The sequence below is a fragment of the Ovis aries genome, chromosome 15, assembly GCF_016772045.2.
Source record: "Ovis aries strain OAR_USU_Benz2616 breed Rambouillet chromosome 15, ARS-UI_Ramb_v3.0, whole genome shotgun sequence".
In the NCBI taxonomy this organism is placed as follows: Eukaryota; Metazoa; Chordata; class Mammalia; order Artiodactyla; family Bovidae; genus Ovis; species Ovis aries.
Genome location: NC_056068.1, coordinates 55,316,542 through 55,329,444, shown reverse-complemented (window position 1 = coordinate 55,329,444; position 12,903 = coordinate 55,316,542). Strand labels below are relative to the sequence as shown.

General features: G+C 53.8%; 1 protein-coding gene across 6 annotated transcripts in view; it reads right to left on the bottom strand.

Annotated features, from left to right (window-relative positions):
- The window catches only part of MYO7A (myosin VIIA), a 111,646-nt gene that overhangs the window by 57,901 nt on the left and 40,842 nt on the right, over positions 1–12,903 (bottom strand). For all 6 annotated transcript variants that reach the window (XM_042233290.2, XM_042233289.2, XM_042233291.2 and 3 more), the window contains exons 16-19: positions 6,986–7,123; positions 4,262–4,420; positions 3,735–3,827; positions 481–575 (exon numbers count right to left, since the gene is read on the bottom strand). In XM_042233290.2, the coding sequence (XP_042089224.1) occupies positions 481–575; positions 3,735–3,827; positions 4,262–4,420; positions 6,986–7,123 (485 nt within the window). The remainder of the gene's footprint in view (positions 1–480; positions 576–3,734; positions 3,828–4,261; positions 4,421–6,985; positions 7,124–12,903) is intronic.

Below are 12,903 nucleotides of genomic sequence, written 5' to 3'. Positions count from 1 at the left end.
ATGGGAAGAGAAGGGGAGTGGCCAGATGAACTAAAAAGGGGCAGGAAGTGTGGTTTTTGTGGAGCCTGAATCACACTCTGGAGTCAGCCCCGCCCAACTGGGAGGTAATACAACTGTACACGTGCCCCTCATGCGGAATACAGGACATACTTTGTAATTTACATATGTTTTACATGGAATACGGGACACACTGTGCAATTTATAAACCTCATAGCATCCACATGTGTGTCTCACAAGCCCATGTGCACAGGCGTGTATTACTGGGCATGCGGAATATAGATGGGTCCGTGTGTCTTAGCGTTCATCCATGTTCACGTGATCCTGTGTGTATGCTTTGCACATGTGTGCATGTTTCTGTGTATGCACATGGGTGTTTATCCCGTGTCCACACGGGAGGAACCGCAGTGAGCCAAGCACATGCGCACAGGTGCATGCATGCACACACACGTCGGCAGAGGCAGAGCCCATCCAGACACAAACCTGTCTTTGAAGCCCCGGATGACTTTCTGGAGGAGGATGACTCTGTCGGTGATGGCCTTGTCCCGCTCCACCTCCAGCAGCATGTCATGGTGGTCCTGGTGGGCAGAGCCTCCTGAGCAGAGCCCCCCGCCAACCCCTCCAGTCCCAGAGCAGAGGCTGCCCCAGCTGGACCCCTCTTCCTTCACCTAGGGCTCGGCTGGGCCCTAATGGCTTCCAGCTCTGCTCTGGCACCATGGGGCAGCCTCCCTCAACCCCAAGTACAGACAGGTACTGTCATGGCTGGTTCCCAGAGGCCTGGGTGGGACACAGGGAGCAGGAGGGGCCCAACACGCACACACACTGACTCCATCCCAGTGGCCATCTCTACCCTGAGACCTGGCTATTCTAGGTGTTTCTGTCATATCAGCCACTGACCTGGGCCAGGCCACCATCGTTTCTCTCCTGGATCTTAGAAACAGTCTCCTGGCCTCTATCACACCCCCTCTGATGCCCCCTCAAGAAGGGATCTTACAGTAATACCCCATGCTTCCCAGAGTCAACTCAGGTCTTCTTCCTGAAACCTGGGCTCTCCACCATCAGCCCTTGCCCTCTTCTCCAACCCTCTCCTTCTCATCCTCAAGCCCCCAACCCTCACTCCGGTTGGACAAAACATCATGGTTCATTCAATACATGAATCAAATATCTCCAGCTGCCCACCCTGTGCTTGGTGCTGGGTGGGGCTGCAGTAAACTAGGCAAACCTGGGCCCTGCCCCAGGGAGGCTGAGTCTGGAAGGGGATTCAGACACAGAATATCAGATAATCCATCAGATAATCACACCTTTGACTGTGTGGATCACAATAAACTGGAAAATTCTGAGATAGGAATAGCAGACCACCTAACCTGCCTCTTGAGAAATCTGTATGCAGGTCAGGAAGCAACAGTTAGAACTGGACATGGAACAACAGACTGGTTCCAAATAGGAAAAGGACTACGTCAAGGCTGTATATTGTCACCCTGCTTATTTAACTTATATGCAAAGTACATCATGAGAAACCCTGGACTGGAAGAAACACAAGCTGGAATCAAGATTGCCAGAAGAAATATCAATAACCTCAGATATGCAGATGACACCACCCTTATGGCAGAAAGTGAAGAGGGACTAAAAAAGCCTCTTGATGAAAGTGAAAGAGGAGAGTGAAAAAGTTGGCCTAAAGCTCAACATTCAGAAAACGAAGATCATGGCATCCGGTCCCATTACTTCATGGGAAATAGATGGGGAAACAGTGGAAACAGTGTCAGACTTTATCTTGGGGGGCTCCAAAATCACTGCAGATGGTGACTGCAGCCATGAAATTAAAAGACGCTTACTCCCTGGAAGAAAAGTTATGACCAACCTAGATAGTATATTCAAAAGCAGAGACATTACTTTGCCGACTAAGGTCCATCTAGTCAAGGCTATGGTTTTCCCTGTGGTCATGTATGGATGTGAGAGATGGATTGTGAAGAAGGCTGAGCCTCAAAGAATTGATGCTTTTGAACTGTGGTGTTGGAGAAGACTCTTGAGAGTCCCTTGAACTGCAAAGAGATCCAACCAATCCATTCTGAAGGAGATCAACCCTGGGATTTATTTGGAAGGAATGATGCTGAAGCTGAAACTTCAGTATTTTGGCCACCTCATGCGAAGAGTTGACTCATTGGAAAAGAGTCTGATGCTGGGAGGGATTGGAGGCAGGAGGAGAAGGGAACGACCAAGGATAAGATGGCTGGATGGCATCACGGACTCGATGGACGCGAGTCTGAGTGAACTCCGGGAGATGGTGATGGACAGGGAGGCCTGGCGTGCTGCGGTTCATAGGGTCACAAAGAGTCAGACACAACTGAGCGACTGAACTGAAACTGAATCACACCTACCAAGATATCCAGGTCACATCACTTGGGGACAGGGCCTGGCACGGATGGGGGCTCAGCCAAGGCTTTCTGAATGAGTAAGTGAATGAATGAGAAGTAGATCTGGGGTCTGGAAACCTCTGCCTACTTCTGAAGAGCCCAGAGAGGTGAGGATGTGGAGGACGGGGACGATGACAGTCCTCAGACATCGCTGGCACTAGATGTCATCATGCTATAAGCTTTCCCTCCCTTAATCACGTGAGCTGAGCATCAGGACTACAGGCTGGAAGCCCTGATCTCTGCTCCAGGGCAGTGCCTGACCTCGGGCACCTTGCTTCTACATGCTGCACCTCTGAAACGGGCATAATAATTCTATCTCATTGGCTGCTATGATGACTAAATGAGATGATAGACAAGAAGTGCCCACTTCCACTGGGGCCTAGCACACAGAGCAATGCTTTCCAGACAGCACTTGTGAGATGCAGAGGCAGGAAACGAGGGTTCAGGGAGATGAAGACACTGGCCCAGGCCCCTCAGCCACAGAGGCATCAGACTAGACCTCAGGACTCTCTCCAGCTGAGGGCTGGCTCCCCCTTCCCTCTCCCTGGCTGTCCTGGGCTGCCTGGGCCCCACCCTATGCCAGAGGAAGGAGCTCTGACCCATCACCCAGGACAGCCGGAAATCTAGAACAGCAGAAGTGGAAATGGGGAAGCCAGGGTTCACCCTGTCCCTGCGGTAGCTGTCCCACCTCCGCCATCTCCAGCAAGCTCTCCCGGCCCAGCTTCCTGCTCCCAGCCCTGCCCCCTCCCAGCTGCCAGCCCCCAGAGTCCCGCCCAGGCTGTGATGGGAGCCAGAGAGCCCTAGGTGCCAGTTCAGGGGGCACGGGGACAGGTCCAGGGACACCAGAGAGCAAGGTGGGTGGCACACAGCCAACCACAGCCCAGCATGATCCATGCCTGGCAGGAAACCAGAGGAAAGGACCAAAGATACACTCAAGAGTACCCCACCACAAGCACATCCAACTGTACAGATGGGAAAATGAGACCCAAGAAAAGGCCAGTGAGCTGCCCAAATTCCCAGGGCAGACCATCACAGGGTCCAGACTAAATCCAGGCCTCCCTGGTGAGGCCACCCCTGGCCTTTGGTTCCTCATGACCCCACCCGCAGGCTAGGGATCAGAGAGGCCCTCAAATACCAACTGCCCCTCCACCACCCAGGAGGCCAGACCCCACACCTGCTCAGGGCTGGAGGAGCACAGAGGCCCAGCCCTGACCCCATCATGGGCTGCAACTCCTCTATAGGGACCCCAAGACCTGTTCCCCCCGCCCTGCACCCCAGGGAGTTCACAGCTCCTCCAAGGCAGACAGAGTCCAAGAGCATGCTCACCTTCAGAAAAATCTTGGTTTTGCCCATCTGCCAGTCATCATGGGTGCCCAGCACAGCTTCAGCCATGCGCTGACATGTCCCCCGAAGGTCGTCCTGGGCAGGGGGCGGGTGGGGGGAGGGGTGCACAAGAGCTTGGGTGGTCCCACCAGTGGGACAGGCCACCTGGTATCCCTCCGAAGGCTGGGGGACAGAGATCTTGCTCCAGCTCTGCCCCTGACTCTGTGTGGCTCCAGCCAGGTCCCGCCTTCTCTGACCCTCACTCTTCTCCTTAGCTCCCTCTGATGACTGTAAAACCCTCGCCTACAGCCAGGGCCCGCTCAGCACATGGGTGAAGTCCACGCCAGGCGAGCATGGCAATGGAAACTCTCAGATGCCCTCCACTGCCTGACCCCAGTTTTCTCAGCCACACCTGAGGTGGCCAAGCTGATGGTGTGCCCAGCACAGTGTTCCAGTAAGAAAACTGGGACTTTTCCCGGGCCCAGGGCTGGTACCCTCCCTCCCACCACCTCTGCCCCCAGCCTGCGTACCTGCTTGTAGGCCGGCTTCACGCCAGGCAGCAGCACTCGGTACCGCTCCACAAACTCCACAAAGCTGTAGCGGATGGGGTAGCCTGCTCGGCGGATGCGGATGGTCTCCATCATGCCCGAGTACCGCAGCTGGCGCACACACAGGTGCCGGTCGAACAGCTGTCGGGCAAGGAGCCAAGGGCGTCAGTGCTGAAGGCTCCCGCTGGGAGACCAGCCCTACTCTGTGTTTTCCCGGCCCCAGACAGAGGCCCTGAGAGGCCAAGGTCACACAGAGCATGAGGAGCAAAGGCGGGACCAGACCCGGATCTGCAGTCCAAACCCATTGAGCAGCACAGAATGAGACCCTCACTCGGGATGAGCTGAGTGCATTGAAAGCACAGAGGAGAGACAGCTTAACTGGGACATACTGGGGGGCTTCATGGAAGAGAAGATTAGCTTTGTTCTAATTGCTGACAAAGGTCCACCTAGTTGAAGCTATCGTTTTTCCAATAGTCATGTACAGGTGTGAGAGTTGAACCATAAAGAAGGTTGAGCACCAAAGAATTGATGCTTTTGAACTGTGGTGCTGGATAAATCTCTTCAGAGTCCCTTGGACAGCAAGGAGATCAAACCAGTCCATCCTAAAGGAAATCAATCCTGAATATTCACTGGAAGGACTGGTGCTGAAGCTGAAGCTCCAATACTTTGGCCACCTGATGCAAACAGCCAACTCATTGGAAAAGACCCTGATGTTGGGAAAGACTGAAGGCAGGAGGAGAAGGGGACAACAGAGGACAGGATGGTTGGATGACATCACTGACTCAATGGACATGAATCTGAGCAAGCTCCAGGAGATGGTGAAAGGCAGGGAAGCCTGGCGTGCTACAGTCCAGGGTCACAAAGAGTCAGACACAGCTGAGCACCTGAACAACAAGCATGACAGGAGAGAGTGCTGGAGCAGCAAGCACGTGCAGAGGCACAAAGTCATTTTTGTGATGGCCGCTGGGCTGGTGGAGAGGCTGGGAAAGGCCTCTCCAGTCACATGGGGGGATGTGACTGGGTCGGATTTGTGTTCAAGACCCATGTCTCTCCCTGCAGTGGGGAGGGGAATGGGAGTGAGGGGTTGCGAGGCAGGAGACTCAGGGAGGAGGTCTTGTAGCCAGGTCCAGGACAGAGACCCTGAGGTCTGGGCCCAAAGAAGTTTCAAGAGGAATCTGAGAGCAGGAGAGATGGTGCCCAACTGTAGGGCCCTGGCCTCAATCCCCTGGACCTCCTACCTTAGAGAGCAGCTTGCTGGAGCCCTCTGATTCTCACACCCCTGAAGACCGGATCCTGAGCCCTAGAGGGACTGGCCAGCCCACTCTGGGGAATGTTTCCAGGCAGGGGACAGGGCCAGCAGGCGGAAAGCTGACTTCCGCCACCTGTTTCCTCTCCATACAGGCACTTTCCCTGGCCCAGCGCTGGCCTCCCGCCTTCCGTCCCTCGCAGACCCCAACTTCCCCTGGGCCTCCCCTCCTATCTCTGGGAAGTGTCTAGTGGTAAACAACACCTCCCAGAGTTGTGGAAGGAGAGCGCTCCTAGTAAGGGGCAGTCCAGGCTCCTGGCTCTGAACCTGTAGTCCCCAACCTCCTCGAGCTTCCCGTCCCACATCTCAAATGCGTGCTTAGTCGCTCAGTCGTGTCCAACTCTTTGCAACCCCATGGACTGACTGTAGCCCACCAGGCTCCTCGGTCCATGGGGATTCTCCAGGCAAGCATACTGGAGTAGGTTGCTATGCCCTCCTTTCGGGGATCTTCCCAACCCAGATCAAACCTAGGTCTCCCACATTGCAGGTGGATTCTTTACTGTATGAACCACCAAGGAAGCCCACCAAATCTCAAATACTGGGCCATAAAGGTCCCTCCCTCACTGGCTGTTGAGAAAGTTGAATGACACTGTGGAGAGATAATCTAATCGGTTCTGTTCTGGGCACACAGAAAGGGCTCAACAGACGTTATTCAGAAAAGTCAGAAATGAAAATATTCCCAACTAGTCAGAGAAATTCAGGAAGGCTTCCAGGAGGAGGTAATCATTGGCAGAAGCAAAGGAGAGGGGACTTTCAAAGTTGGGACCACAGCAAGAACCATTTACTGAGTCCCTTCCTAGGCGCCAGGCAGTTTGTATGCATCATTGAACAGAATACTCCCAGGAGGTGGGTACAAGCAATCCTGTTTCCATCTGAGAGGTATCTGCGGTATGAGAGAAAGAAGTGACTCCTCTACAGTCACCCTGCGGGAAGGTGGTGGAGTCAGGATTTGAATCTGTGTTTCACCTCATGCGAAGAGTTGACTCATTGAAAAAGACTCTGATGCTGGGAGGGATTGGGGGCAGGAGGAGAAGGGGACGACAGAGGATGAGATGGCTGGATGGCATCACTGACTCGATGGACATGAGTCTGAGTGAACTCCGAGAATTGGTGATGGACAGGGAGGCCTGGCGTGCTGCGATTCATGGGGTCGCAAAGAGTCGGACACGACTGAGCGACTGAACTGAACTGAACTGAACAGAGTCCAGGCTCTTTTCAGGGAACTGGGCTGTCTCCGGTAAAAAGGAAGTTTGTTCTGTAAGCCCCTGAGGGGCCCTGCCATTCGCATCAGGGGACAAAGTCTCCCGCAGCCCAGTCCACCCTGCTCCCTTGGCCTGGCCCCTCCCACCTCCCATCCCAGCTGTCTACCCCCACCCCCCATCCCTGCCAGGGCTGCTCACCATGGGCTTCTTGAACTCATTGGGCTTGATGCAGCGCACGAAGAAGGGCTGGCAGGCACCCAGCGTCCGCATCAGCAGCTCCAGCGACCGCTTAAACTGGCTGCTGAGTGTGGGCGAGCGCTTCCTGGTCTCGGCGCCCTGGGGGGACGGACCACAGCGATGGGAGGGGCTGACCCTCGCCCCTCCAGCCCTCCAGAAGGGAAGCAGGAGAGGAGGTCAGCAGTCAGGGCCTGAGAGAGAGCCTCCCAGAGAAGCAGGCTGGCTGGACACGTAGGTTTTCCTATGACCACCTGGTCTGGGCTGGAACTTAAACCCCCCAAACACACCCCCATCTGGGAAGTCTCCCTGATTCTGAGTCCAGGAGCACTGAACAGAGAGTGAGGAGCCCTGGGGTCCCACTCTGGGCACTGAATGACTCCGGGCAAGACACATGCAGCCCCTCTCTAGTCTCTCTCCTCCCTTTGCCGTATAAACGAGTGGCCAGATCTCTGGACAATGGGGTCACCTCTAGAGGCAGGCTAGACAGACCTAACTTCGAGCTCTAGCTCACCACCTCTGAGCCCTGTGATTCTAGGCAGATCCCGAAGCAGCGCTGGGCCTCAGTTTCCGAGATGGGGTAGTGCCATGTATCGAGCTGATGCCAGGTCACAGCCTGCCCACAGCACTGCGCACCTGCTCAGGCCTTGGTCTGTGTAGACACTGCTGCTCCAGGAGAATGATATCTTACACAGAAACCCAGCTCCTGGACTGATCTTCAGCATGAGGGGGAAGCAGTTGTACTTGGGGATATCCTGATTCTCCACCATTAGGAAGCCCATGAGTCAACAGCCACCCAGCAAGGCGGGGGCGCTGCCCACACCCTCTGTCCTGCCTGTTGGATTAACAGGTCAGCAGCAGGCGGGCAGGGCAAACACACATAAGCCTCCTAAGAAGGCGCACAGCTGGCCTTTGGCCACCGTCCAGCACCAAGGCCAAAGGGCCCCGTGCTCCACCAGCTGCTATCTGCAGGAACTGGCCCGCGACCCCCCGCACTTCCTGCCCTGTAGGGGTCCCCCTCTCAGAACACTGTGAGATGAGGTGGGGTCCTAGGGGAGAACCTGAGCAACAAGCAGGCAGCAGACAAGCAGCAGAACACTCAGACCCAGAAACTGGACGTAGAGACCAGATTCAATTCCAAAGCGTCTTGACATTACTGTTTTCCTGGCAATTTCTTTTGGATGAGAATTTTTTAATAAGTGAATTTGATTGTGATTTTAAGGTTTTCTCCTTTAAATGAGTTATTGTATCTGATATCCTGTAGCACCAAACACTGGGGATGCAGATATCAATGTGTGAGGTGTGTTGGGTGAGGGAGAGGAACTTAACCCATGCTAGAGTGAGACCAGATGCTCTGGGACTGAAATGAAACTTGTCAAGAAGTAGCAAATCCTTGTTATTCTGAAATTTGCTGTGTTTTCCACTATAGTGTCATCTAGAATTAGGATTCTCCCAAGAGAAGCTGGAGACTATTTTGCACAGGGGTTGGGTGAATGTCAAGTCTGCGACTCCACATCTGCCCTAGCACCTAACCCAGCAGCAGCACCAGGTGACCCCCACAAGTCAGGGGGAAGCTGTCCAAGTGGGGCTGTACCCAGCCTACATTAGAGGCCTTGCCACAAGTACATGTGTGTGCACACACGGAGCGCAAACACAACAGACACATAGCACACACAGTACCTATATATAGACACATACACATAAATGTATACACATATACACAGAGACAGTACATACAGACACACATACATACCACAGATAAACACCACACACACCACACCTGCACAGGCACACACGACACATATACACAACACACAAAGCATGAGCACATGTACAACACGCACAAACAACACACACACACACACACGCATAGGGCACATCCTTCTCTGTTTGTGATCAGCACACTGGAACCACTCCTCTCTGTCTTTCCCGCTGAGCTATGAGCCCCCGAGAGGACAGGTGGGTTTGCCTTGCTTACTACCGTGCCCCAGGGCCTGACACAGCAACAGTCAGCAACAATTTGCTGAACTGAAGTGGTGCTGAACTGGTTGCTCGCATTCAAGGGCTCCTAGAAACTGTCCAGCTGCTCAGGCCACAGGTCTAGGGGCCATCCCCAACCCCTCCTTTCTCATTTCCAACATGCAGCAAATCTGATTGACTTTACCTCCAAAATGGGTCCAGAATCTGACACCCTTAACCACTTCCTCCACCGTCAGCCTGATCCAGGCTGCCTGCATGGCTCTCCTGCTGTTGTAATAACCTCCAAACTGGTCTCCCTGTTTCTGCCCCCAACACTGACCTCTACCCCACTATCAACACAGCAGCCTGAATGAGGCTGTTCAAACACCAATCCAGTCATGTCTCCCCTCTCCCAACTGACTCAAAACCCTCAATGGCTCCCCAGTTCACTCAGCATGAATACCAAGGTCCTTTGTAAGAACCAGCACTGTCCCACAGGATCGGGTCCCAGTTATCTCCAGCCCCTCCACCACCTCACTCCCTCCCTTCCAGCCACTCCTGCCTCTGTGCTCTTCCTACGATGCACCAGGCAGGTTGGGGGCTTATAAAGCACTTTGGGGCTTTGCAGTTGCTGTTCCCTCCCTGCGCTGCTTTTCCTCCAGAATGCACGTGGTTGGCTTCCTCACCTCCTCACCAACCTCTCCGTAAGGCCTTTCCTGATCCCTCTTCACAACTGCAAAACCCCACCACTGGCTCGCCTCCCTCCATTTTTCCCATCTCATATATCACCATCTGACTTATGATAATTCACTTATTTGCTTATTAACTACATCCCCCTTCTGCTAGAGGGTAAGTCCCATGACGACAGAGGATTTCAGTTTTGTTCACTACTGTGTCCCCAGGACACAGGACAATATCTGGCAGATGATGGGCACCCAACAGGTATTTCTGATGGAAGGAAGGAGTAGGTGGGGGCTATGAGCCCACTTTCGTGGCCACCTGGTTTCTGATTTGGTTTTATTTCATTGAGGGGAAAGGTCATCTTTTCCAACATTTGTTGTTTTCTGGGATAATGTGCAGATATTTAGGGATGGGGTAAAGGCAGAAGTGAGAAATCCAAAGGTCTGTGTTAAATGATTCCATGGAGGGGATGTGAGAGGCAGGTACCTGAATGTAATGTGATTGGAGCTGGGAGGTCAGTGGCAAGAGATGCCTCCTGCATGAAGAGTGAATAAGTTTCCTGTGGACTCAGCTCGGTGGGGACATGTGCCTTGATTGGGGGTTAGGGGCTCCATGCCTTGGAAAAAACACCATGCTTTTGGCTTACTGCTCCCCTCCAGGAGTAATGATTGGGGTGGGGCTTCCCAGGGCACCCCAAGATCCAGACACAAGAGTCAAAAGGCAGAATCCAGGCACTGGGGACCTGCACAGGACCTAGGTTTTATCACTGAAAGGATGTGGACCTCCACCCTAAGGAGAGCATGACAACCAGTATACCGTCATCCAATAAAATTTGACTCAGCATCCACACTTCACCAAGCCAATCTCCTTGTGCTTTTAACAGAGCTATCATTTTTCCAACAGAAACAAAGCATTTTCTTAAGACAACACTCTCACAGACAGCATGGTACAGTGAAAAGGAGCAGGAACTCAAAAGCCTCACTTTAGCCTCCACTTGTCCATGACCTTGGCCAAGTCCTGGCCCCTCCCCGAGATAGAAAAGTGAAAGTGTCAGTCGCTCAGTTGTGTCCAGCTCTTTGTGATCCCATAGATAGTAGCCTGCCAGGATCCTCTGTCCATGGGGTTTCCCAGGCAAGAATACTAGAGTGGGTTGCCATTTTCTCCTCCAGGGGATCTTCCTGAACCAGGGATCAAACTCACATCTCACACATTGGCAGATGGATTCTTTACCACCTGAGCCACCAAACCTGGATCAAATCCTTGTGTGTCACCAGCTGTGTGACCTCAAACAAGTACCTTGGCCTCTCTGTAAAGCGGGGACAATAGTAATCACTCATGAGGGATTCACAGGGAATGAATGAGATGAGAAATATGTGTGTGTAGCTCACAGGCTGGCCCAGAAGAGCAAAAGTGATTGTTATCAAATTGATCCCTGCCATGTTCTAATCCTGTGCTCCAAAAACTCCCTTGGGGGTGGGCATTTCTGGATGCTGCCCACCCCCAACACCCCCTGCCCCCGTCCCAGTCTTATGCTGGAACCTCTCCATGGTTCCTCTGCAAGTAGGTTTCCAGAGTCCAGGGGAAGGAGACTCAGAACAGGAAACTTCACAGGGAGGTCCCCACAGCCTCCAGGGGCTTGGAAAGAGAGGTAGGAGGACAAGTGGGTTCAGTGGCCTTTGAAGACTGCCCAGGAATGCATGAGCTTGGCAGGGCAGCTGGGTCTACAAGAGGAAAGACTGAGAAAACCCAGTCATTCCTATCTCACTAACTCTGCGACCTGCAGTGTGTGGGCTTCGGGGTGGGGACTACCGGTGCTGAGCTTCAGGCACCTGCACCCTCAGGTGCAGTGGCCCTATGCTCCTCCCATCAGCCAGCTGGGCACAGTGTTGGCCTGGAGCCAACCCATGGCAGAGCACCTCTGTCCAGACATGACATGCTACGGGCCCTGCTCTGCAGCTGTGGCTTTGTGAATTGTGCCAGGACTCTGCCAGGCACAAGGCAGGAGGGGGATGCCAGACACGCAGGAAGGGGGATTCAGCATTAAGACTGAAAGTGAAAGGATGTCAGAGCTAAGCAGAGAGGAAATCAAAGGTAGAGAAGAGGTCAGAGCTATGCTGCTGCTAAGGTCACCCCGCATCTCTGGAGCCCAGAGCACCTTGGGAGTTACACACAGCCTGGAGCTGGTTGTCAAGACACACCAAGAATGCTGTCCAGGACCTTCGGAGGACCAGGGTAGGGGGTGGCGTCCAGCCCCGGCTCCCTCAGATGCTGTGACTTGGAGTGAACCACACACCACCTCTGAGCTTCAGTCCCCGTCTGCAAAATGCAGAAACCACCACCTGCCCCTCCTGCTTCACAAGGTTAATCAGAGGCTCTGACTGAGTCTCGGATGTAGAACCCCTTTGCAGCGCCTGATGGGAAGAGCAGGCCTTGATACCTCCAGAGACTCAAGGGAGCAGAGAACGTGGTAGACAAGGTTTTGGGTCCCAGCCCGGGCCCCGGTTCACTGGGCAAGTCTCATCTCTTTCTCTAGGACTCAGTTTCCTCCTTTAAGAAACTGAGATGCCTGCAGTCCACACAACTCAGTAAACAAAGGCCAAACCACTCCACAAACCACTCCACAAAAACACACACTCCACAAAAATAAATGAAAACCAAACAACAACAACAACAACAACGGCCCTTTCCCCAAGCCTCAGTGCCGTGGGGGCCAAGGACACAGCCCAGTCCCAAGGGCCACTGAGGCCTCTCACGCCATCCTCCGTCCCCGACTGGGGTCTTTTACCTTCACAGAAGCTGCTGAGTGGCGGAGAGTGCCCGATGAATAACCACAGAGAAACTACAACAGGAACCACAGCGCACGGTGGCGGCAAGATGGGGTGGGAGGCAAGGAGAACGTGGTGGGTCAGAAAACAAGAGGGCCAAACCCACCAGGGAGAGGGGACGAACCTTGGGGCAGCAGGGCTTCTGTGGGGTGGGGCAACACAGGCAGCTGGACAGGCACGGAGGGGGCCGCGGCTCTGCCCTCCGGCGAGTCCCTCCTGCGCTCTCCAGGCCATGGGACAGAAGGAAATTGCAGAACAAAAGGGCATACAATCCAGCAGGTAGTCCACCAGACTACCATTCCAGGGACAAAGAAAACACCAAGGGTGGGAAATTCTCCATCCCCCATGTGGAGGTCCAGGGCTGGTGAAAATAGGCTTTTGTGCCTGTTTCTCTCAACACCCCCACACCCATCCACA